The sequence below is a fragment of the Sparus aurata genome, chromosome 3, assembly GCF_900880675.1.
Source record: "Sparus aurata chromosome 3, fSpaAur1.1, whole genome shotgun sequence".
Lineage (NCBI taxonomy): Eukaryota > Metazoa > Chordata > Actinopteri > Spariformes > Sparidae > Sparus > Sparus aurata.
In genome coordinates, this window is record NC_044189.1 from 21,380,488 (window position 1) to 21,403,756 (window position 23,269).

General features: G+C 44.2%; 1 protein-coding gene across 1 annotated transcript; it reads left to right on the forward strand.

Moving 5' to 3' along the window:
* The first annotated feature begins 163 nt into the window (after positions 1–163).
* tax1bp1a (Tax1 (human T-cell leukemia virus type I) binding protein 1a) lies at positions 164–20,359 on the forward strand. Its single transcript, XM_030409899.1, has 17 exons — positions 164–323; positions 2,080–2,294; positions 5,727–5,829; positions 6,878–7,068; positions 7,305–7,460; positions 10,368–10,516; positions 10,942–11,032; positions 11,150–11,335; positions 11,435–11,686; positions 11,824–12,015; positions 12,125–12,197; positions 12,817–13,307; positions 15,770–15,856; positions 16,858–17,044; positions 17,676–17,884; positions 18,516–18,601; positions 18,866–20,359. Exons 2-17 carry the CDS (start codon positions 2,106–2,108, stop codon positions 19,077–19,079), a joined length of 2,856 nt encoding a protein of 951 aa, XP_030265759.1. The 5' UTR covers positions 164–323; positions 2,080–2,105; the 3' UTR covers positions 19,080–20,359.
* Positions 20,360–23,269: the final 2,910 nt, after the last annotated feature.

A 23,269-nucleotide genomic window follows, 5' to 3' on the forward strand; every position in this document is an offset into this window, starting at 1 on the left:
AAAGCGTCTTTGAGTACCTGAAAAGCGCTATATAAAATAAATGTATTATTATTATTATTATTATTATTATTACTATTATTATTATTATTATAGAGTTTCTAATAGAGTTTCCTCCTGTAATATTAAAACACCTGCTCGCCCCCCTCAGCATCCTCCTCAGCATCACTGGTGCCCCTCAGCATCCCGGAAGTTGAGCATCATCTGCTCCTTCAGGAAGACGCATCATCGTCAGAGCTTTGACAACAACGGGGACAAGTGGCGAAAACATCGACCTGTCCGCCAGAAACTCACTCTTTTTCGCAGGTGGAATTCACATGAGAAGGGTACTGTTTTTTTATTTCAAGCTAGACGAACACCCGTGATGTGAGCGTCTTGTCTCAGCTAGCTGACCGACTGGGATAATGTTTAGCTAGCCAGTGACTTGACACGACATGGCCTGTTCACGAGCTAATGTTAGCTGCCTAGCTAACCGTAAATAAGATTATCCTCTGGCTAACTGAGGGAGTATTATACGACGTAGCGGGGTGTTAGCTGTCTGGTGAGCAGCATGCTAAGTGTTGTCGCTGTGGCTCGGTGTACAGACGGTGTTGTGTTAGCTGGTTAGCTGAATCGAACATCAGCTGTGACTTGGTCACTTTCACTTTCACTTGTCGGACTGAGTCGTCCAGTGTTGGTGTACATGGAGATGTGGGGCAGGAGGGTGTGTTGTGTTAGCTTTTATCCTCAGCTAGGATTATATGAATGCGTGACAGTGATGCAGAGTGATTGAATCAATAGCAAGAAGCTGCACACACTCACAAATGATCTGTCCACACTCCTGGCTATATTAAAGGCTCAGTTTGTGCTCTGTAAAGTCAGATGCCTTGCTCTAAGGTGACACGTCACAGTGGTGTGCTGGTGTCATGGTGGACTGGTTCACTGTGCCTCAGATAAATGCACTGTGAAGCTTTGAAGTATACGACAACTGGAGACATTTTAGTAGTCTGGGGATTTGTTTAGTGGTTTATCTATTTATCATTTACCTATAACATATGCATTTATTATGAGAGTATTACAACCTGCTTATTTCTTTACCGGTAAAACAACATCCTACTGTGATTATTTGTTCCAGTTTGATTTATAATTATCGGGAATGATCATTTCTGCATCACAGTTTTCATTTTCAATGTCGATGTGACGTTTGTTGGGGTCCGTGCCAAAAATAGTCATGATGATGTGGCCAATCTCAGTTTGGTGAAGAGTATCTTTTACTAAAAGGGGTAGTTTAGATATTTAGTCCTGCATTTTCAAAACACTGGAGGACTTGCAAAGTGACAGATTCAAAGAATGATAGTCAGTGATGCTGCAGAAATGTCCAACCTTTTAGTCTCGAATGTGTCCCAGGCTCCAAACACACTGGACATTTTATGTCCTATAAAGCAGCTCAGTGTTTTCCTAAGGTTTGTGGAAGAAACCAAGAAAATGTTACATTGCTAAAGAAGTCTCCTTGGGACTAACTGACTAACTACATGCATTAGATCTGGGAGAAGAATACATAATAATGTACGTTTGTGGTTTTGTAAGGTGGAGTTGTGGTGGCTGTTGTCTGTTGTTGAATGTGATTTCTCTGCTGATAATTTAAAGAAATATTTCACTTGAAATATTGTTTTTTTTTTTATGTAATTGTTAATAAAATAATGTCAGTCGTATCCTGGTGCGCACTGAAATAATGACGTCCACTGTGGTTTGCTCTGTGCTGGTCACACCCAGAAGGAAAGCAGTGCTATTTATGGGGTTTCTTACATTTTTTTGTTTTGATGCTCCACATTGATTTTATATTCATTTTGCTTTGGTTGTGTTGCCATAAAAAGCTTAGTTGGCAGGAAGAACACTGGAATTAGTCTTTGTCATTATAACTTCTCAGTTGACAAACCAATAATCCATATATATTTTCAGAGAACATATAGAAACTAAATCTACAGACTTTGCTATTGGAAGCCTGCTTTTTAATTCTTTTAATGCAATTTATTTTTTTTTATTTCTGCTGTGTTTGTTTGTGATACTGAACTTTTACGTCTATCAATCTCCTTTGTCTTACAGACAAATGAAGTGAACGACAGGAGACAATGTCGTCGTTCCAGGTGGTGGACTCGTCACCGGGCAGCAGTGTCAGCATCATGGAAACATCTAACTTTGCCCACGTCATCTTCCAGAATGTGGGGAAGAGTTTCCTGCCCCAGGCACCCCTGGAGTGTCGCTACACCCTGACCCCTTACATCTCTCCCCACCCAAAAGACTGGGTGGGCATCTTCAAGGTAGGCCAGGCACAGCGCAGCAGCTTCAAAGACATCATCCAGCACGATCAATGAAGAACAACACTTTTATAAATCTGAATTATTTTTGTTACTAAGAGATAATTATAGATTACGTAAGTGTTTGTGAGATGGATTATGTGTTAGGGTTTTATCAATTGCCCATAGGTTTGCAGTTGGCACATGAACACATACTTCCGCTTTGGCACTAATGGTTCAGCTCTTCCTTACATGCCTAATGCCTCACCACAAGCTTTGGTGTGGTTGCTCTGCATGCAGAAAGAGGAAGAGTGTACATGGTGGGCTGGTTGCAGTAGGTCTCGCTGGGGGGCAAACATTTGGTGCTCTTTACGAACCACTCTGATTCTTATTAGGACTTCTTTCCCCCCCACTTCACTTGTTCGTTGCACTCCGTCTTTCCGTCAGTCTTCTCTCTGCTTCCTGCTAACCAACCTCCACTCCGCTCTTTTATCAAGGCCATCAAATCTCACACGTAATTAACAGGAAATGTGAACGAGGAAACTTAATGTCTCGTAAAGTCAAAAGACAAACATTTTATTGTTGTTTAAGAACTGACTTCAAATCCACCAGCTCAATTAAAAAGGAATAAAGACGCTGGGTTTATGTGGAAAAAAGTCAATTGGAAAATTTAATTGTTGTAATCCACGCTAATGAAACCTGTTTGATGGTTGGTGCTTAATGTCAGGGAACAAGCAGACTGTGCTTCTTTTGACGTACATGTCTGTCTTTTTGGTTGTCATAGAGATCTTTATCTCCGGCAAAATCCTGCTAATATATGTATACAGGGCTGCAACTGACAATTAGTTTAATTATCTGTTAATCTGCTGATCATTTTCATGAGCAATTGTCCTTAAAATAGCAAGAAATGCAAAAAAAGGGGCTTATTAGAATTTCCTAGAGCTCAAAGTGATTTCTTTAAATTATTTCTTTTTTCCAATCAACCACCCAAAACCCAAAGGCTCTTTATTAGGCAGCAAATCCTTACATTCAACAAGCTCTAATGAGTGAATGTTCGACATTTTAGTTTGAAAGATGACTGAAGTGATTAATCGATTTTCAACACACATGGTGATAAGCTTTGTTTCAATCAGCAAATCCATTAATCAGCTAATCTTTGCAGCCTTATGTGTATATACATTATCAGAATACATCATTCAGTTCGTGATGATTTCTTCCCTTTTGTCTGCTGGGTGTGCATAAAGAGCGCAGTGTTCATGTTTGTTTTACAAATAATAATCAGGTAATCAATCTTGTGTTTTGGCTTGAAGTTTGTCATGCTGCCTGGTGATGCTAATGTCTAAGTCAACAGGTTGGTTGTTATTAAAGATGATTTATTAGATTTGACTCTCCCACTGAGCAATGATGTTCAACACATTGATGAAAATGTTACTCTTCAGTCATGCAAGTCTTTTTGCCTCCCAGAGGCAAGACCTTTGTGCAGAGATGACTCAGGGAGAGAGCATTTTCCTCCTCCTACCTGACCGTACATCTATAGGCGTTACCTGTCTCAGAGGAACTGAGCAACAGAGCTGACTCGCTCTGAGGATGACTCAGACTGCACAGACAGGCACTGCTCAGTTGGGTTGTGCACAGACACCCCCTAGTGGCTGAAAATGTTCATAGTACATGATCAAGAATACTGATAGAACAAACTTATAGCTCGTACAGTGCTTGCATGCAGTGTATACACAGTAAACATCACACAGTATACACTGTTCAAGCCAGACAAGTTTCCTTAGTTCTCCACATGTCACCAATCAACTGCTCTGTTGATTTCCTTTGTTTGTCCACTGAAAGCTTGTTTAGTTTGGGTTTGATGGTGGACACACGCACACACGCACACAGCTCCCGAAGAAAAGCCCCGTGGAGGTTTTTTGGTCGTGGCATGTTTGTTGAGGCAGCAGGGAGAAACCCGTTGTGTGACTGTATAATTAACGTGTCATCGTGCTGTTCCCTCACACCTTGGCTGAATGATTGATAGCTGCCTTGCCTGTGATTATTTTATAACATCACTACCGTGCTGGAATGCCACACCATACCTAACCAAATGTCAGTCAACTTCACTCTGCAATTAGCAAAATAATTTATGTCTGTTCTGTCTTAAGCAAACACACGTGAGCACAAGCACAACTTGGCAGGAGGCCATCGCAGCCTTCCCTCTCACACTGAGATGCTGCTGGATGTGGAAAGAATGTTCTTGGCCTGGGTTTTCGTGCTGACACCTACCATTTGTTTCGAACAGCATTATATTAAGCGTAATGGGTTAATAAGGCAAGCACTACAATTATATATCATGCGAAAGCAATATCAAAACAGATACCTTGACAAATGTTTTGAGGAGCTCGTTTGATTTACTGTTGCTTCCAAATGCTTTATCAACCCATCTTTGTTCTTCTTCCTCAAACACAACTAACTTCTAATTTCATCATTGTTTATTTAAATATTGAACCGCAGATATTGTTTTATGCGAACATGGTAAAAATTTACAGGCATGTTATCATTTCATCTTTGAAAGTTATGGCTCATTTAAAATTCAACAGACGTAAGTAGCCCCTCCCAGTGTCTGGTGCATCCTATAATTTTCCATATAGCTCAGTCAACCAACTGTCTAAACGTGTAGTATAATATGATTACGATGTGGCAGCTGTCCAAGCGAGACACTTTCTCTTGCGCCACTTTTCTCCATTTTTTTGAAATGTTTAGAAAAAGTCCTACAGGTGGTTGAGTTCCCCGCAGCTGAAGTGCAGTTATGCAACGTCACAAACATGTATGGCACATGTGAGTTAAAACGAGGTGTGTGTGTGTGCGTGAGTGTGAGCGTGTGGTTGTGTGTGACAGATTTACGACGCTGGACCTGAGTTATGATGTTCACAACACTCTTTCATCATCTGTCACCTCACAACACATGAAATCCATGGAATTACATCTCCCTTGCCATTTCGTGTAAAATTTTCACCTTTTCTTCCCTCATTTTCCCCCCTCGTTTCCTCGCGGGTCATTCTCGGCCGTCGCACGAGTCTGCGCATGTGCACACACACATACGCGCACAAAGACCCGTGCACCGTGCCCTCCGCACCCCATTCTCACACCTTCGCTGCCCCTCTTTTTTCTGTGAGCCCGAACGAGGCAGGAACTGAGGGGAAGCAGAGAGGAGGAAGAGGAGGTGTGTGGAGGAATGAGGGGGCATGGTTTAAATGTTTCCATTCTTGCCTTGAACATGTATGTAATCCTCCAGCTTTTCTTCATTAAGTGTGTTTCTAAAACTCCAGGATTAAGAACAACGATAAAATGTCATCTGGTTATAAACATGCTTAAGGGAAACCTGAAATTGATGATGTTTTCTTGCTTTACACTGTCCGGTCGGGCACTATTTCTTGTCGTGGATCAACATTTTGTTGTGGGTAATGTCTTCAGGTGGGTTGGAGCACAGCCAGAGATTACTACACCTTCCTCTGGTCTCCTATGCCGGAAAACTATGAACCAGGAAGTTCTGTGCACAATACTGTGGTGTTTCAAGGTACGCACACTCAAACACGCAACCTCACAGACTCTCACACATGCACACGCAGGCTACGTAAACCTCTCTACAGGCCCAGGGTATTCCAAAGTAACTCCTCCATTTTACAGCGCGTATAAAAACCAGCACTTTTATTTAATAAGGGAACACAACCGCAAACGGCGGCCTGGGACCCGAGCACCTCTCAAACCACACACATACAAACACACACACTTACAGGTTGAGGGCCTGCAAACTGGTTTTACTGGGCCTGGAACGGTCAGATATTACACAGTGAAAATATGAGAGCGTGCTGTGGTGTGTCAGTAGTCAGTAAAACCGGTTGGCTGCCGGATGTTCTGCACTTACTCCTTGGTCGTCCCAGAGACCCAGGCCTAACGTGTGAACGATGTGAGGTCTCACAGTTTGGCTTTGGGCTGTTTGAAATATTACCATGTGACAAATGATGTGACGTCTATGCAAATACTGAGTGTTTTTTGAAAAACAAAGCTGAGGAAACTCCTTAAGTCATCCTCACTCCACACTCAACCATCACAAGTAGTTTTTCTTGTGTAGCATTCAGGGACGACCACCTACATTTCCATGGACAACACTGTGTTGTAGAATGACTGATTAATACATATCGACCCATGTTATGGCAGTTGAATAATTACACAACCTGCGTTTAGGTTGGTTCCCCATAACTTTGCTTTCACTATGCAATTTTGTCTGCCACACATTTCCAGGGAAAGAGCTGACTGGCACCGTTTCTGTTGGCTTTCACATCTCCATTATCAACTAAATGAATGAATAAATCCACATTTTGTTCTGTGTCGTTGGTATCTACTACACTGAAAAAAAAAAAAACTATATTGTTGTCTTTACAGTAACGACGGCAGCAGAAACGCCCCCTTGGAAACACTAGTTTCCACTTTAAGAGTGCTGCCTTATTTCCATTCTGAAGCATTAAAATTGTTGATGTGTTGTATAAATGTTTTGGCCAGAACTGCTTCAAATACTACCCAATGGTGCCTCTTGATAAAAAACACACACTGTCATCTTTTTGCAGGTTATTACGTTCCGAAATCTGATGGAGAGTTCTACCAGTTTTGTTATGTCACGCACACTGGTGACATTCGAGGTGCCAGCACGCCCTTCCAGTTCAGGTCAGCCACACCCACCGAAGAGCTGCTGACTGTTACTGAGGACGACAGCAACTCTGACATTCTGGTCGTCACCACCAAAACTGGCCTGCTGGAGGTACGCCACGCCAGATGAACATATTTCTTGTTCAGCTTTCTTTCTTTTTGGTTCCACGGCCCCCATGAAAGGTTCCTATAGCAAACCTGATCCAGAGGCTCTGCTCTGTACTCAACTGTGACCAACACACATCGAAACTCAAAATCAAATTTTAAACAAGACAATGGATGATTTTTAGAATGACTCTTGATGGAGTCTTCCTTTCTGTGTTCCTAACCATAACTTACCTCTGTCAGCATGTGGAGGAGGCGCATCAGGAGCGCAGAGAGCTGATGAAGGCCATGCGTCTCCTCCAGCAGGAGAAGGAGCAGCTGCAGGAGGAGCAGAAACGACTGGCCAGAGAGAGAGAGCAGGAGAGGGAGACGTGCTGCCTGCTGCGGACACACAACCAGGTCAGAGAGAGTGACAGCAGGAAGCAGATGAAGTTTGTGAATGCGTTAATATGATTAGATTAATGTTTAGACTTACTAATTAAAAACACGTGCGAAAAACTGAGATGTTAAACTGTTGAAGCTCTTTCCCAGACCTTCCTAATCCTCATCATCTAATTTAACATAATAAAAATAAAATGATACAATGATACAAATAAATAGTTATTAATCCAAATGAAGAAGAATAATAAAGTTAAAGAGTTAAGATGAATTTCTGTGTATTTGTAAGCAAGTGTGCGTGTGTGTGTGTGTGTTTGTACATAAACAGACAGTTTCTATTTGCGCATGTGTGTGTGGAGCCAGTTCCTCACCATTGATCACAGGTCGGAAAACTTCAAAGGGCCGAATTTATGAATAATCTGGGACTGTGTTTGAGAGACACACAAAGAGTCGCAGCGTGTGTGTGTGTGTGTGTGTGTGTGTGTGTGTGTGTGTGTGTGTGTCAGCGCATGCCAGTCTTTCTCTCCCTCTTTAACGACCTGGCTCAGTGGGCCAGAACGGAATTGGGACACAGTTTTCTCGGGCATCTGGCGTCAGGGACGATGCCATCGCGACCACAGAGTGAACAAACATGACGTCAAACACACAAACACACACACACACACACACACACGCTTGTACGCGTACACAAATTCGCCTCCCCCCTTCGCTCTCACACTAGCATTCAGGTTCTACACCACAGGGCCCCCCTCTAATGTGCATTCACACATGCACAAGCGCACACACAAACACACTCATTATGCCACCCGCTCGCAAACCCTTTTAGTCTGTGTGTGGAATGAGAGGAGGGTAGTCCGCAAAAACCGCCTGCCTGAAAAAAGAGCCCTGCCCAGCCTCGGGGACAAACACCACTCAGTCACGCGATTCAGTGGCCACTGCTTTCTCACTGTCTATTTTCTCCTCTGTCTGTCTGTCTGTTTGTCCCTCTCTCTTTCTCTCTCTCTCACTTTCCAATGAGTTATTCTACTAAAGCAAGGTCAACAAAATACATTCATTATTATTTACATGACCGGAATCCAATCTCAAGTCTTTTTGGCTCTTTTTCCTGCTGATTCACTCATTCACTAGGATGAGTCACATTTTGGAGTTCATTGTTTTATGACTTGCTCATTTGATAAGAAGTAACTTGGCACACACGCCTACAAACAGTCAACTCATTGAGAAGGAATCTCAGTGAGACCAGAGAGGGGGGGAGAGGTGAAACTTGGCGAGAGGTTGGTGGGTTTGAATCCAGTCTCTTATCGCCCCCTAGTGCAGCTCCGCGGTCTTGGCTCAGAGTAAGAGGAGGCTGCTTTGAGTTAGTCCACTGCTCTGCTTTTTCTTTTTTTTTTTATGAAGGACAAAATCGTCATAAATTACCTGGTAATACGCACTCACACACTGTTATTACCGTGCTGCTTTTCATTCAGCAGGCATGTCCATCTGCAGATATATGACTTGTGTGAGTAGGTGTGTGTCTCTCTCTGCAGAGCAGTTACAGGAGGTGCGTCAGCCTGATGAAAATATCTCCAGTTTAACATGAAAACATAAGTACATATTTTGTGGCTGCTAATTTTACGACTACGCTTTTTATAAGGTCTTTATGCACTGCTAAAGTGCTTCCCGAACACCAGCCGTAAAAATCGTACAGTAATCTGTGCAGAGCCAAGCCCAGAGGGAGACAGGCCGGAGTACGCATTGGTGTGTGCATGTGCACTGATTCACTCAGTCTGATTCATTGCTGTACTCGGCTGTCTGTCTGTCTGCATATGTCCTTGAATGTGGACCTGTGGGTCCGTCTTTCTGTAGCTGTCATGTGCTTGAGTGAGTGAATGAGTGAGTGAGTGAGTGTGTGTGTGCGTGTGTGTGTGTGTGCGCTCTACAGATAGAAAGAAGGGGTGTGTGTAGAGGTACGTTGTTCTGTCACAACCAATATTAGCTTTGGATGATTTAATGCACCCCGCTGCTGATTAGCGGCAAGTTCAAACAGCGCATTTTTCTTTCGCAGGCCGACCACATGGAGGAAACAGACCTCATATGATCTGTTGGGTGTTAGCAGGAATTTGTTTGCAGGACTTCACATAAACTAGACGGGTTCTTCCTGCATGCAGTCACTACACACCTTTACTGTTCGCTCAAAGATTTTAAACGTTTCAGTAACTTCAGGTGCTGTTCGTGTTTTGCATCCATCAGAAGGCTCACATGAGTCATAATTTGTAACTGATTTGTTATTGGTGAGATAAGACTTAACTGACTGCCAGAGGGAAAGTTCACACGCTACCGCTGCGCTACAAACAGACTGCAGAGGCAGGAAACGGAGGAACGAGCCGTTTAAAAACGACTTTAGAAGCTACAAATGAGATATGAATTAAAAATCATACACTATCTACACAAATGCATGCTTTATTCTGCCTTGGTGTGCCGTTGCTGAAGATTTGATTGAATGCCTGTTATTGATAATACATCAACGATTAACTCTGAGTGTTTTAGATGAATTGAATAAGTATTATTTCAATACCAGCAGTTTTACTCGTAATTCAGTAATGTGACTGCACTCGACTTGAGTACAGATTTTCAGTACAATAAGAAATTGGCAAAACTGGAACTTAAACCTTCATTACAGCTGTTGAAGAAGTAATCTGCTTTGGTTTACTTGTGGTGGTCATACGTGTTAAATACAATGTGGGTAAAACATGAAATAAAAATGCATATGTGAACATCCCACATCCCGTTAAATCTTCCCATCTGTGATAAATCATGAGTATTACATAAGCTCCTGATTCTGTCCAGCACTCGTTCTCCTCTCTGGAGCTCAGCTCGCTTATTCAGCGGCTGTGATTGGCTATCGCGGCTGTCACCAGGACCCACAGCTGCTTCTCTGTCCCACAGGAGCTGCTGCGCTCATCGCAGGGCCTGTCGGAGGAGAGGGAGGAGGTGAGGAGGAGGCTGACTGAGGCCACGGACCGGGTCCGCCAGCTGGAGGAGGACCTGCTGGGAGTCACCCAGAGAGGCCTGCAGAAGGAGACGGAGCTCGATCGGTGAGTGGTGCATGTGGACACGATGGCATCAATCATCCAGAGTCGTGACCGTTAAAATGACTGCTTTTGCGGTGGAGTTGTCTGCCTTCTGGTTCCTCAACATCTTCATCATTCCACCCGTCTGCAATGGGTGGACAAAATGATGCAAAGCACATACCATGGACTCGAAAAGAAAGATTAAATTGAGTCTCCCTTCTCCCTGACGCTGTGCAAATTCAATAACCCTAACCCTTAACAAAGGGGATATTTATTTGGCAGATATTATCATGCGTTGATTTATGGCTTGTCTCTTCCCCATTTTTTGTATAATTAGTTTAATTATTAAGGTCTTCTGACTTGATTACTAAACAGAATCAGGGTAATATGATAATGCTGATAAATATGGTTGAAGAAGGAAGCTGCATTTTCGTCACTTTATGTCACAGTCTGCGTGACCGCCTGAAGAAGCTGACAGTGGAGAGAGAGAGCCTGGAGAGCCAGCTGAAGAACGAGAAGGATGAGAGAGACCTCTACAAGGTGGGGAAACGCTTCAGGGTGGAAAAATAAAAAGGTGCATTCTGATCAACAAAGCCTGGGTGTCTGTTTTCTCACCTTTGCATTTTTATCTTTTTATTTGCCGCCTCATGGGTGTAGGCCCACCTTCGCAGCACCGAGCTGGAGAACACCAAGTTGAGTGCAGAGCTGCAGATGCTGAAGGCAGTGGAGCTGAACCGGGAGGTGACCATCGCCCAGTTCCAGGAGGAGCTGGACAGGCTCAGGGCCTGCGTTGCCCAGCGCGACAGCCTGGAGAAAGAGCTGCTGGCGCACAAGGCAGACAAGGTAGTAATGGTTGATTGAAACAAAAGTAAAAATAGGTTTCTCTATCTGTTTATTTGGTAAAAGTGGTCATTTATTCATATCATCCGCCTGTGTCTTCAGGCAGAGCTGGCCCGTGTGCGTGAGCTCCTCCGTCAGGCAGAGGAGCAGCTCCAGGCGTCCAGGCAGCAGGCCTCTCTGCTGGCCTCGGAGCTCCGTGACTCAGCCAGCGCCCGCGACCACACGATGACTGAGCTGTACCGCGCCCGCTTAGAAGCCGACAAGCTCCGCGCCAGTTTGGCCGATGCTCAGGCCGAGTGCCAGCGCATGGAAAGCCAGCTAGACCGGATGAGGAGCGCGGCGCAGAAGGAAGTGGTCAGAGCTTGACCTTATTCTGCATCTGTGTCTTTAATTTTCTGTGCTAAGGGAATTCTGAAGTAAACTATGGAAGTAGGATTTTGTCGAGGGAATTTTCACATTAATATTTAAAATTTGCTCTCCTTCTTTCTCAGGGTGTCGGGACCAGCGGGGAGGTGCCGCCCAGCATTTTGGTGGTGTCAGAGGCTGAGGCCGAGCTGCAGAGAGAGGTGGAGGAGCTGAAGCTGCGTCTTCACATGGCGGCGGAGCACTACAAGGAGAAGTACCGGGAGTGTCAGCGCCTCCGCAGGCAGGTGGCCAAACTAAACACAACTGAGTCACAGGGGGTGAGTACTGCGTAGTAAAACTCATAAAAATAAATATTACCTAAGTGGCAGTTTGATGTAATCTTTAATAGATATTAACATGCTGTTCATACATCGTTTCTTCTCGCAGGAGCCAAAGAGAAATGCATCCACTGAGACGACACAGGAGCCGCTGACCCCGAGTCCAGAGTCACCAACAGCAGGTACACACACACACACACAGACACACAGACACACACACACACACACACACACACACACACACACACACACACACACACACACACACACACACACACATTCAAGTGCAAAAGGTGTACCAACGTAGTAAAGCCGCTACACTTGTGAGTCAGTTGAGCTCATTCAAAACAGTTGTGTGATGATAAACATTGCATCATGCAGAATGAGGCAGAAATACAAGAAGTTCCACTAACAGTATCTTCAGTTGACAGTGATGCGCGGCAGACGCATGACATCATTAACAGCAAATGTTGTGACTCACTTTCACTTGACTGAACAAAATTCTTTCTCTTTCATCGCCCACACATGCCAACATCTTAAAACAACAAGGTGATGAATAAGCGAAGATGTTTCTTTGAATTGTAGGAAGTAAAGCAGATGAGTGATGAGCCGTGGTGACAGATATTGATTACGTTATCACAATCTATGATCTCAAGTGAAGAAAATGCAGTTATTTGCTTTATTTATCAGAAATGAATTACCGATATTGTATGCTATTAACAAAGGGTGATTGTACTGAAAGACTGTCCTGCTCATCATCTAATGATATGTTCTCTAATCTTACTCTCTGTGTTTCTGCAGGGAATATAGCTGCTGCAGTCCTACAAGAAGTAGCCAAGATGACAATCACTCCAGAACTTAATGACAGGGAATCCACACACGCCGATTTATACATCAGCGCAGAGAAGCAAGAGGGGCAGAGAGAGAAGGAGAGCGCCGAGGTGGAGGCAGAGGTGGAAGGAGACCAAGGAGAGGATGAGCAGAGAGACGACAAAGAGACGGAGGAGAAGAAGGACAGCCTGCCGGAGGAGAGCCTGAGGATGACGAGCTGGGTCGAGGTGGAGAACGAGGGGTCGAACGCCCAAGAGAGCAGTGAGGAGGAAATGTCAGGGAAGGAGAGAGTCGAGGAGGAGAAGGACACTCTGGAGGGGAGGAGCATGGAGGAGGCAGAGAAGGAACAGACTCGCTCGGTAGAGGAGGAGCTGGCGATGATGGAGGAGAAATGGAGGGAGCAGTGTGCAATCAACGAGACGCTCAAACAGCGGCTGGCCGACGAGGAGGAGCGGTTCAGAGTAAGAGACACACACAGACGCTGCTGTCAGCTGTTGTGTACGAGCCCTAAGGCAAGGCAGTTATTGTACCTCTAGTGCAGCACCGCATTTTCATAGTGATAATAAGTTAAATCTACACGTGTAGTGTAGCACAAATGATTTCAAGTAAATTTTCCACTTCATTTAATTTAGATATTTTCCATCACTGAGTGTAATTACACACACACACACACACACACACACACAAATCCAGTGTTTTGAATTAAGTGGTTAGGCTGTAATCAAACCATAATGGACTTGTTTAAAAGCTTTTTCTTACCTAACACAGGTTATTTTGTCCCTCTGACTCCATTTAATAATATGTCACAAAACAGACGCAAGATATGCTAATCCTGATTTCCCATAACTCAGGCTGCCACCCTTAAAAAGGTTATGATGTCCAAACAACTGTGCAAAAGAGATATTACAAAAAAGATATTACATTAAAATAAAACAAAACAGAGAAAATACAGCAAATCCCAGTGGTGGAACATATTCAGAGTTTAGGTAGCCGTAACACTATCATACTTTAGAAACATACTTACCAGTAGCAGTCCCTTGCTCCCTCCCTCTGGTGGTACAGTGGGACTACCAGTGCACCCAGTGGGGAAGTGGCGAGGGAGGACAGTGGGTCCCACAGTTGCCTCAGATGTGTAAAGTTACTAGTATCTGTCAGATAAAAGTAGTAGAGCTCACCCCATCAGTTAAATATCAAAATGAATGTTAAATAAGTGTTACAACACAGTGCAAATCATTCTAATAAAGCAGAAAACAATGAGATGAATCTGTTGAAAGAGAGTTACTGATGCTGACTGAGTATATCAGTTGATCACAGAGTGAATGTTGACTTTAGAGTGCGTTTCCTGCACCAGAGTTACCGGGTTACTCGGTGCGTCTGTGCCACACATGAGCCAATGTGTGTGGCAGCGTCTTTCTGGGTCTGTTGCATTTTGCGTGCGAGTGTCCGCCAAAGTTCCTACCGGCTTTTAATCTCCGTGAGTGAGTGTGTGTTTATCGGCGCTGTAAATAAGGCTCTCCCCTGTCTTTGATAGAGTCTCCTGTCTGAGGCGAGTGCCCCGGGCCCCGAGCCGCTCTTAATGGCCCGGGAGACTGACAAGAGAGGCAGCCGCAGAACGCCATGCTTTACGGCTGTTTACATCAGCCACCCAGAGGATGGAGCAGGGAGGGGAATAGACAGGGAGAGGGGAGCGGCAGGCACAGAAATACACTGTTGCAGGATCCTTTCACCTGAACTTAACCCTCTAATGCTGAGCCGTAAATTTATAAAAGAGGGGGGAGAGCGAGAGAGGACAAAAGGAGATGAAAGAGACTGACGGGAGGAGAATTTACGAGGGAAGAAAGTAGAATAGACAGACAGACATGAAGCAGAGAGAGGAGGGGATTTGAATCCTTTGTAATGGGATGAAATGAGAGAAGAGCAGGCAACTCGTCATGTAAACTCTCCCACAGGGTCAGTCCTGTTAGAGAGTCAGAGATTTACTACGAGCCCCGGCTCCGCTCCAGACTGCAGCGCTCCTCCAGCCTGCCCCGGTTCTGTGGCTCTCGCTGTGTGTTTTACAGTAAGCGCCGCACATTTGACACGGCTCCAGGTTAAATAAAACTCAACTGACCAAATATTATGTTCACCCGCTTGCCTGTGTGTGTGTGTGTGTGTGTGTGTGTGTGTGTGGAGTGATACCCGTCTTCGTAAAAATCCAACCCAAGCAGGGAAAAAAGAGGACACTAGGCTAGAGTGAGTTATTTTAGTTATGTTACGAGTTGAAACAATGAGTTTATTAATTCATTCATCATTTAACAAAAAATAAATAATTTGCAACATGAAAGAAACCAGTGAAGACATCGACTTTTACATTAATTGCCAAATATTTTGATAAAGGAATAATCTGTTTGAGTTATTATTTGGAAAGATGCCGGCTGCTTAAATGTGAATATTATATGATTCAGATTATTCAGTGTTTATAAACAAATTGTGACGTGTTACCAAGATATGACGCTGATCTGGAAGTCACTGTTACCGATAATCACGACTAAATAATCTGTGCATCCAGTTTCTTCACTGTTGTGCATCATTGTAAAGTGAATATCTTTGGCTCTTTCTCTGTTTTTACCGATTTCATAGTTTATAGACTAAACTGCACCGTTACCTTGAATAAAATTAGGAATAATAGAATTGCATAACTCAGCAAAATATTTGACAAACTTCATGTCGCTTTCAGCCATCTAAATGTGGAGATGTTGCGTATGATATCTTTAATCAATAACAAGGAAAATTCATGCAGCTCTTGCTTGGTTTCATCCCATAATGTTCCCACTGGCATGCCTCCTCTTCAGATTGTGAATTTGATCATTGATATGAATGTAATGGTTATGATTCGGCCCTGATGTCACTGTGTGCTTCTTTTCTTCTCCGTGCACGTCTGTAGGTGCAGATGGCCGAGCGAGCCAGCGAGGTGACGGAGCTGAAACACAACCTGGCTCAGGCCCTCAGAGACAAGGAGCAGCTACAGGAGGTAAAGCGGCAGCGGCACCGAGTGAACGCTAATGATTTATCAGCTCGGCACAACTGAATCCGTGCAGGTTTTTACTATAAACTTGAGTTAAGGATTTAGTTTTTATTTAAGAAGAGCCATCTGGTTTCAAAGACAAAACTTTGCATCTGAACTTCAAGCTTCTGATGGTAAAGATGTAGATAATGTAGGCTCTCTATTGAAGTCCATGGCGATATCTTCACATTCAATTATGGGTGCCTCAGTGCAGGATTTGAACTCTTTCTGTAGCCAGTCCTTCCCTTCTCCACACTCCCCACCACCCGCTAATTAATACATCTATACTTGCTTCTGTCGCCCATCGGTACAGTGCCATTAGACAGTGCAAATGCCAAGCGACGTGTCTGTTTCACCTTCCCAACCCTGGTTTAAATGTTAAACCTGATAGCATCGCACTAATGAAGTCATCAAAAGAGGAGGTCGGGTGGATGGGGGGGAGGTTAGCGAGAGTAAGGAGGGAGGTAAAAAGAGGGAGAGGGCGAGTGCCTCCATCAGCGAAGCCAGAGCAGAGGGAGCCAGAGTCTGACACCCATTACAGTAATGAGTAGGGTACTAATGCTCTGCTTCAGATATAATCACAAAGGGCAGGAACAATGTAGAGGGAAACTTAACTCTGAGCTGAAAATACTGGTTCCAACAGTGGAACTGTGGCATGGAAACACTGGCTGACTTTCTTTCTTTTACACAGCTATTCTCCTCAGCCCCTCTCTCTACGGAAACAAAGTCATTACAGCCTAAATAGAGGAACAAAATAATGACAAATATGTAGCGTGTGAAAATAAAGCTGCAGGACATCTTTTGTCAGAGCCTGTGAGGTTATGGAAAGTGTGTGTGCAAGATGTGTGAGCTAATAAATGTACAGAATGCTGCGGCTAAAGAGGATGCTCGCGTCATCAGTTAAAGACACACCTTCACTCAGGTAGCCCTGCTGTAATGGATAAATGAGGTCCGGTGTCCCCCTCCAGGAGCTGCAGCGCTTCTTGTCCAGGCAGAGGGAGCAGGAAGCTGGGGCTCAGTGTGCTGAGATGAGGCAGCCGATGATGCTGCGCTACCCGCTGCCGTACCCCCAGGACCCCTCTCCTCCGCCGCTGGTGCCACAGAGGCCCGCCGAGCTGCAATACGGGAATCCCTACTCCACTGACACCACGAGAGGTGGGAGGGATTAAAACTGTTGCATCTGTTTGTTCTCATTGAGGGGTAATGTGTACTATTTTCCTATTTTTGTGTCTAAGTGAACATTAAATAATTTCAACTGGTCCAGTATTGAGCGAGGAGGAAACAGGCAGGCAATTGTGGACCGTCAAAGTTACAGTATGTCCACTCTGGGTGCTTGTTTTTGCCTCGACAGACTCAGATTCTCCCTCGATATTTTCCAAACACAATGAATTAAGGTTTTATTTTGACCAAACCAGAGTTGGTGATTGTTGGAACATTGGAAAGACGAACCAAGGTGGTTTTGGTGAGTTTTAATTTTGTTGTTTTGTTAAGTGTGTTTTTTACGATGACAAAATTACTGTTTCTGCGAATGGAGTCTGGTGGCTTTGGCGAGAGCGACAGCAGCTGTGCCTGGTTAAAACAAAATGGATCCTATTCTTTAAGAAACAGGTCCACCTTCGTAGGAATCCTTTTTGTAACGTTCCCAGACACAAACAGATGGAGCCTGTCGGTGGCAAATACCTCCTCGACGTTGTCACTTTTGCAACAACGTCGGGAAACAGGTTCCAGGTTGAAAAGTCTATATTAGCTGCTGTTCCATCACTTCCAAACCGTACTGTCTTTCTAGACCGGGTGGATGTTGCGCTATCTCCTGAGCACATGACCCGTCCTCCGCCTGAGGCCCCATCCTGCGCCCCTCCCTGTGCACCCCCAATCACGCCCCCGAGTCCCGGCCCAGGGGCACCAGGCTGGGACCGAGAGGTGGTCTGCATCCAGCCCTCTCGCACCACGACACCCCCAGAGAGCACTGAGCATCCACCGCAGGAGCCACAAAATGTAAGAGCATACAAACTAATCAGCGTTAGTTTTGCATGTTTCGTGCTCGAGTGTATCAGAAGTCATCACAGCATCAGTTGGATCTCAGTACAGCAGTATGTTTGGAAACTCTTATAGAAACTGACAATCTGTGATCCCAGCATTTTGCCCTCCCAGCCCCGCTTTGCATTTTTAGCATCCATAGAATGGCTGTCACTGTAATCCCACTCCGTCTCTGGAGTGCTCCTCCTCGCTGCATGACGGGAATTAGTAGCTTGCCCTTAAAAAGATGAAGCTTTGAACTCATTTGCATAAAGCTCTAATTAACGTCACTCCCTCAGAGCTCAAGAGAGACGAGGATAACAAGGGCTTGGAGAGTAATTAGGGTAGATTTTGCCAAAGGGACAGACCTAAGATCAGTTTGTGTCTGTCAGATTATATCTTTGGTTGGGTGGGAGTAAACTGAAGAGTGACATTGTTCTTTAAATGGAAACATAACACGTTCCCACTCACCCAGATCTTCCCCCCTTTTCAACCGATTTTCTCCCCTTTTAGTAAAATCTTTGAGGCTTTTGTTTGTGTCTGTATGCAGCTCTGTGAGTGAATAGATCATGTTCCATCCCTGTATGTGTGTTTGTGTTGTGTTTCCCAGGCTGCTGACACTGCTGCTCAGCCACCCTGTGATCATCAGTCCAGCAGACGAAGTGAATCCAGGAGCAGCTTCTGCTTCGACTCCAGGTATGTGCTGACCAACGCATAAATAACTTAAGTATTCCACTTAAAGACACGTGAAGAGTCATGACAAGATTTTTCTTTTGTGTAATATACAGTATGAAGCCCCGTAAAACCCAAGGGTGTCATCATAGGTTTCTGTTTGTGTATGGAAGTGTTAATATCTTTATTTTAAACACAAAAAGTCCTGGTTTGGATTAGAAAATAAGGTTAATATATTTATATCCACCCTGTTCCGCCTGTCTTTATCCTCTCCGTTTCTCTCTCCAGGACCGACAGCGTTCACAAGCGCTGCCCGTTGTGTGAGGTGATCTTCCCACCGCACTTCGAGCAGCGCAGCTTCGAGCAGCACGTGGAGAGCCACTGGAAGGTGTGCCCCGTCTGCTCCGAGCAGTTCCCCCTGAACTGCCAGCAGCAGCTCTTCGAGAGGCACGTCCTCACGCACTTCGACGGCCACGTGCTCAACTTCGACCAAATTGAGTGAAGCACGCAGAGGGGCGAGCCGAGATATACTGTATGGGTAAATGTGTGTCGTCAGCTGTTAGTTCATTTTGATCGGGGTTCGGTTAAGTCGTCTTATTATTAAACAATCATGAGCACTTTTTTGCAATCTTAACAAAGGTTAGAAAGAATGTAGTCCACTTTTGAAAGGCAGTTCATCCTTTGGCGGTGACTCCACCGAGGTGTGTATGAAGTAGAGTAGCTCTCACCTTAATACACAAAGCGTAGCAGGATCGTTAACGCTCGGGATCAGTGCTGCGGTCCTTTACGTTATCATGTTTAACCTCATCCTTCTGCTTCAACAGGCAAAAAGCACCATCAGTAGTGCATGCATTTACTCTCTGTTCAAAATTGCAGGACCCTGGAACTTTAAGGGGAAAACATTTAATGTCTCTTTTCTTTAACAACCCTGAGTATTTCTTTACAAGTAGGATTTATTGTGACAACGCAGCCAACACATGTTCATCTTTCAATTGCCCCCGTGATTCAAAGAGCATGGAAAGGCAGAAGAGATAAGAGAAATGATTTTTTTAAGTATAAATGAAGAGAGTGAAATCTTAATATGCGATGTCTTAAGAAGTGTGTATATATCATCGGAGACATGCGGCGGCGGTGCAGATCTTTTTGACTTGAATGGGAAGTGATTTCTTCCAAACTACAGTCCAACTGTATGTATGATGATGTTTTGCAAAGATGTCAGATGGTTGAAACAACAAAAAAAACAACAGCACTACATTTTCATGTATCTGCACTAAATAAGGCTTTATTCTGAATGTACTGTACATATGAAAAATGAGAATAAGTTGTGGAGAGACCTGTGAGTTACTGTCGTGACCCCGCCTCCCCCGCTCATTGTAACCTCCCTCATGTTTTAGTGATGACAGAATGACGGTAAGACGCTGGGCGAATAAGACTGCAGGACACTAGAGCAACACACACTTTTCTTGTTATGTACTTCCACGTTTTAAAAACTAGACTTGTGAGGAAAAAAAGTTATCGCTTCGTGTGCAGGTCCACATCACGAGTGAGTGTCATTTCTCTGTGTGTCCGCGGGGCTCCACACCACTGCTTGACTATTTTCCGTAATGACAAAGTAACCCCCCTGACCGTGTCGTATTCAGGCTTTAAAAATTGCACATGCCCGGTAATCACAAGGCAAATGTGTGTGTGTCATGTGTCCAACGCAGCCCTTTCCATGTGAGAATGTCAGGACGGTGTGTATTGCAAAGATCTTTATGAATAAAGTAAGCTTGTCTAAATGCATTCAGCTGTACGGTCTGTGTTTGTGTGGAAGAAGGGAAGAAAACAACACGAGCATCAGCCGGAGCTGCAGAGCGTTTTACTTTATTTTTCTTTTTTTTTTTTCAGTCATTTCCTGTTTACATTTAAGCAGCTTCTCTTTTATATAGAAAGACAGTTTGACATCATTTACAAGTTACTCTGCTCAGAACCTGTCGTCCCCCCATACAAAAAGGAAACGTCGGTCTCCACGTTACATACGAAAATATAATTTAAAAGCACTTGACAACAGATGCACGTTACAATACATTCACTGTACACGGTATACTGAAACCCCCGCCCTCACATATCTCCTGCTTGTGCACACAGCCTCCGCTCCTCCTCTCTAATATGTGTAATACTGCAATTGGCCCCCCGTGTAAAAAAAAAAAAAAAATACTACAAAAAAAACCAGCCGAAACTATTGCCATGACGACGGCGGTGTCTGTGAAGTGGGGATAGTTTTTACGAGTGTTTGACAGAACTCCCCAACGACGGGAGACTCTCAGTCTCCGTCCACGTCTCTGCTCTGATCACAGCCACGGAAACCACAATCCATTATCTCAGGGTAACTTTAAGGGGAGTGCGTCCACACTTTGAAACTGACACTGGGATTTTAGAGATCTTGGTTCACTTCAGAACAAGACGTGGACGTGCACTGGTGAGGTTAGGTAACCTGGGGCTGCAAATCATCTTGTGATTCATTTCTGTTAATCTGTATATTATTTATTTATTTAATTTTTTATCTTTTGGTCCGTAACATGTCAACGAATTGTGAATTATGCTGTCGACACTACATTTACCATCATAAATGACAAACAAAAGCAGCAAATCCTCACATTTAAGAAGGTGGAATCAGCAAATGTTTGACATTTTTCAGTATCGATTATAAAAAAATAGCTGGCAAGTAAATTCCTTTTGATCGACTGGTCGTTAACCGACTCTGCAGGTTTAAAGGTTCAATATGTAAGAATTGGTGTCATCTCGAATTCATACAAATAGACAGCAGCATGTCACCAGAATAACCGCTAACTGCTGCCAACTGTAGATGCTGTTAGCAAGTCAGCTTAGTTACCCATGCAGCTAGCGGTCCAGACTGGGAGATTGGAGTGGGATTATAAAAAAGTACAGGCCGGGGCTAGCTATTAGCTGGTTAGCATGCTAACTTCAGTAGACATCTCTGCAATGCTACATAGATGTCTTTTTTTAGTGTTATTCTTTTTGAACGTTTTAAACAACATTTCTTCATCCTGCACCTTTGAGATGAACAAATGCCAGAAGAAAATGGAATCTGTCTCGTAAAGACGTCCTGGCAGCAGCAGCTTGGAGGACAGGAGGGTGTGTGCATGTCAGAGATCACTCTACCCATCAAATGAACAAAAGAGGAAAAGCTCTCGCTTGGAGCCTTCTGCAGAATAAAAAGAAACATTGTGCACGATGATGGAAATCATGTCATGAATTAATGTGTCTTGGCACGCGGTGCTGCACTGCACCGCTTTTGATTTTCTAGAGGCAATGAATGATGAAACCCCCGTCGTCGGAGCAACAAGTTGGCCAGCGCTACTCTACATGATGCAACCAGCCGGCGGGCCGTCCTGCTCCACAGGAGTCGGACCGGCGGCCTGGTGCTTAAAACGTAACAGATCTGAGCACTGAAACACAGAATACAGTAACACTCTATAGGCTGATGAATCGGATACTGCTGAAAACACACACACACACATACACGGCTCACAAACGCACACACACAATGAACTGGAATGCTTCTGTCTACAACACACACACACACACACACACACACACACGACAGGTTGTAGATGGTAATCTCTTTCAAATACAAATCCACTCTCTTCTCTCACACACGACACAGAAAGCATGCACGAAAACATTCCGTCGAAGTACATCCGCACGTTTTGGACGCGCACCGAAGAAGAAAATCATTGCCACGCGTTAGGCGTCCTCCCCACCCCCACCCCCCATCCCTCCCCCCCATCAGGCACATGGTATGGTCAATGTTTGGCAGTGGAGAGCTGTTGGCAACAATCATGGAAAAACAAAATCAAAGATCTTGGCAACTGGAATACAGTATGGTGCTTAACCTGTTTTCACGGCTAAGTCTCACAGCTCTGGCACTCTGAACGAGGAAACACTGGAGATATGAAATACATGGATGGCTTCCCGTGGGGATGAAATGTTGAAGATCTGGATTACTGGCCTGGGCCGGGTTCTAATACGTTCAGCGTTGAGCGTCCTTTCCAGATCAACAGCAAAAACATCGGTTCGGAGCGGGTCCGAACCAAAAAGGCTCCTAATCTGCAGGAAGTGAAACTCTCTGAACCTAAAGTCAGCCAGCTGTTGGAGCTCTGAGGTGACGCCACCGGCCCTCTCAGCAAATACAGGAAATAAAAAGAACACTTATTGATACATAGAAAAAAACGCTATCTAAAAACACTGACAAAAATATATAAAATAAAGCTTGAAAATAAAGTAACTATTTATGTATATGCTCATGAATACTTTTATATATTTTTATGTACACATACATATCTATTGTTTATATATCAATATATCTATTTAAAGTATAACTTAACTCTCGCGCTTCAGCCCCAGAAGTCACTGCCAAGGAACAGATCTGAGATCAGCCAACTCAGCGAGTGGAAAGAGAGCGTAGCGACGGCTGAGCTCAGATCAGCGCTGACGTCAACTTCAAAAAGGGGCGGGACTTGCTTACGCTTCCTGTTTCACATCCCCTTCTTCTACATTTCCCCCGCTCTTCTTTCATGTCGTTTGTTTTTTTGTCTATTTTCTTTCTGTTTTTTACAGTTAGCACCTTATGTCAGTCAAACAATAGAAAAAAAGGAACGTGATAGCATATACGAATGTGCAAATGTACAA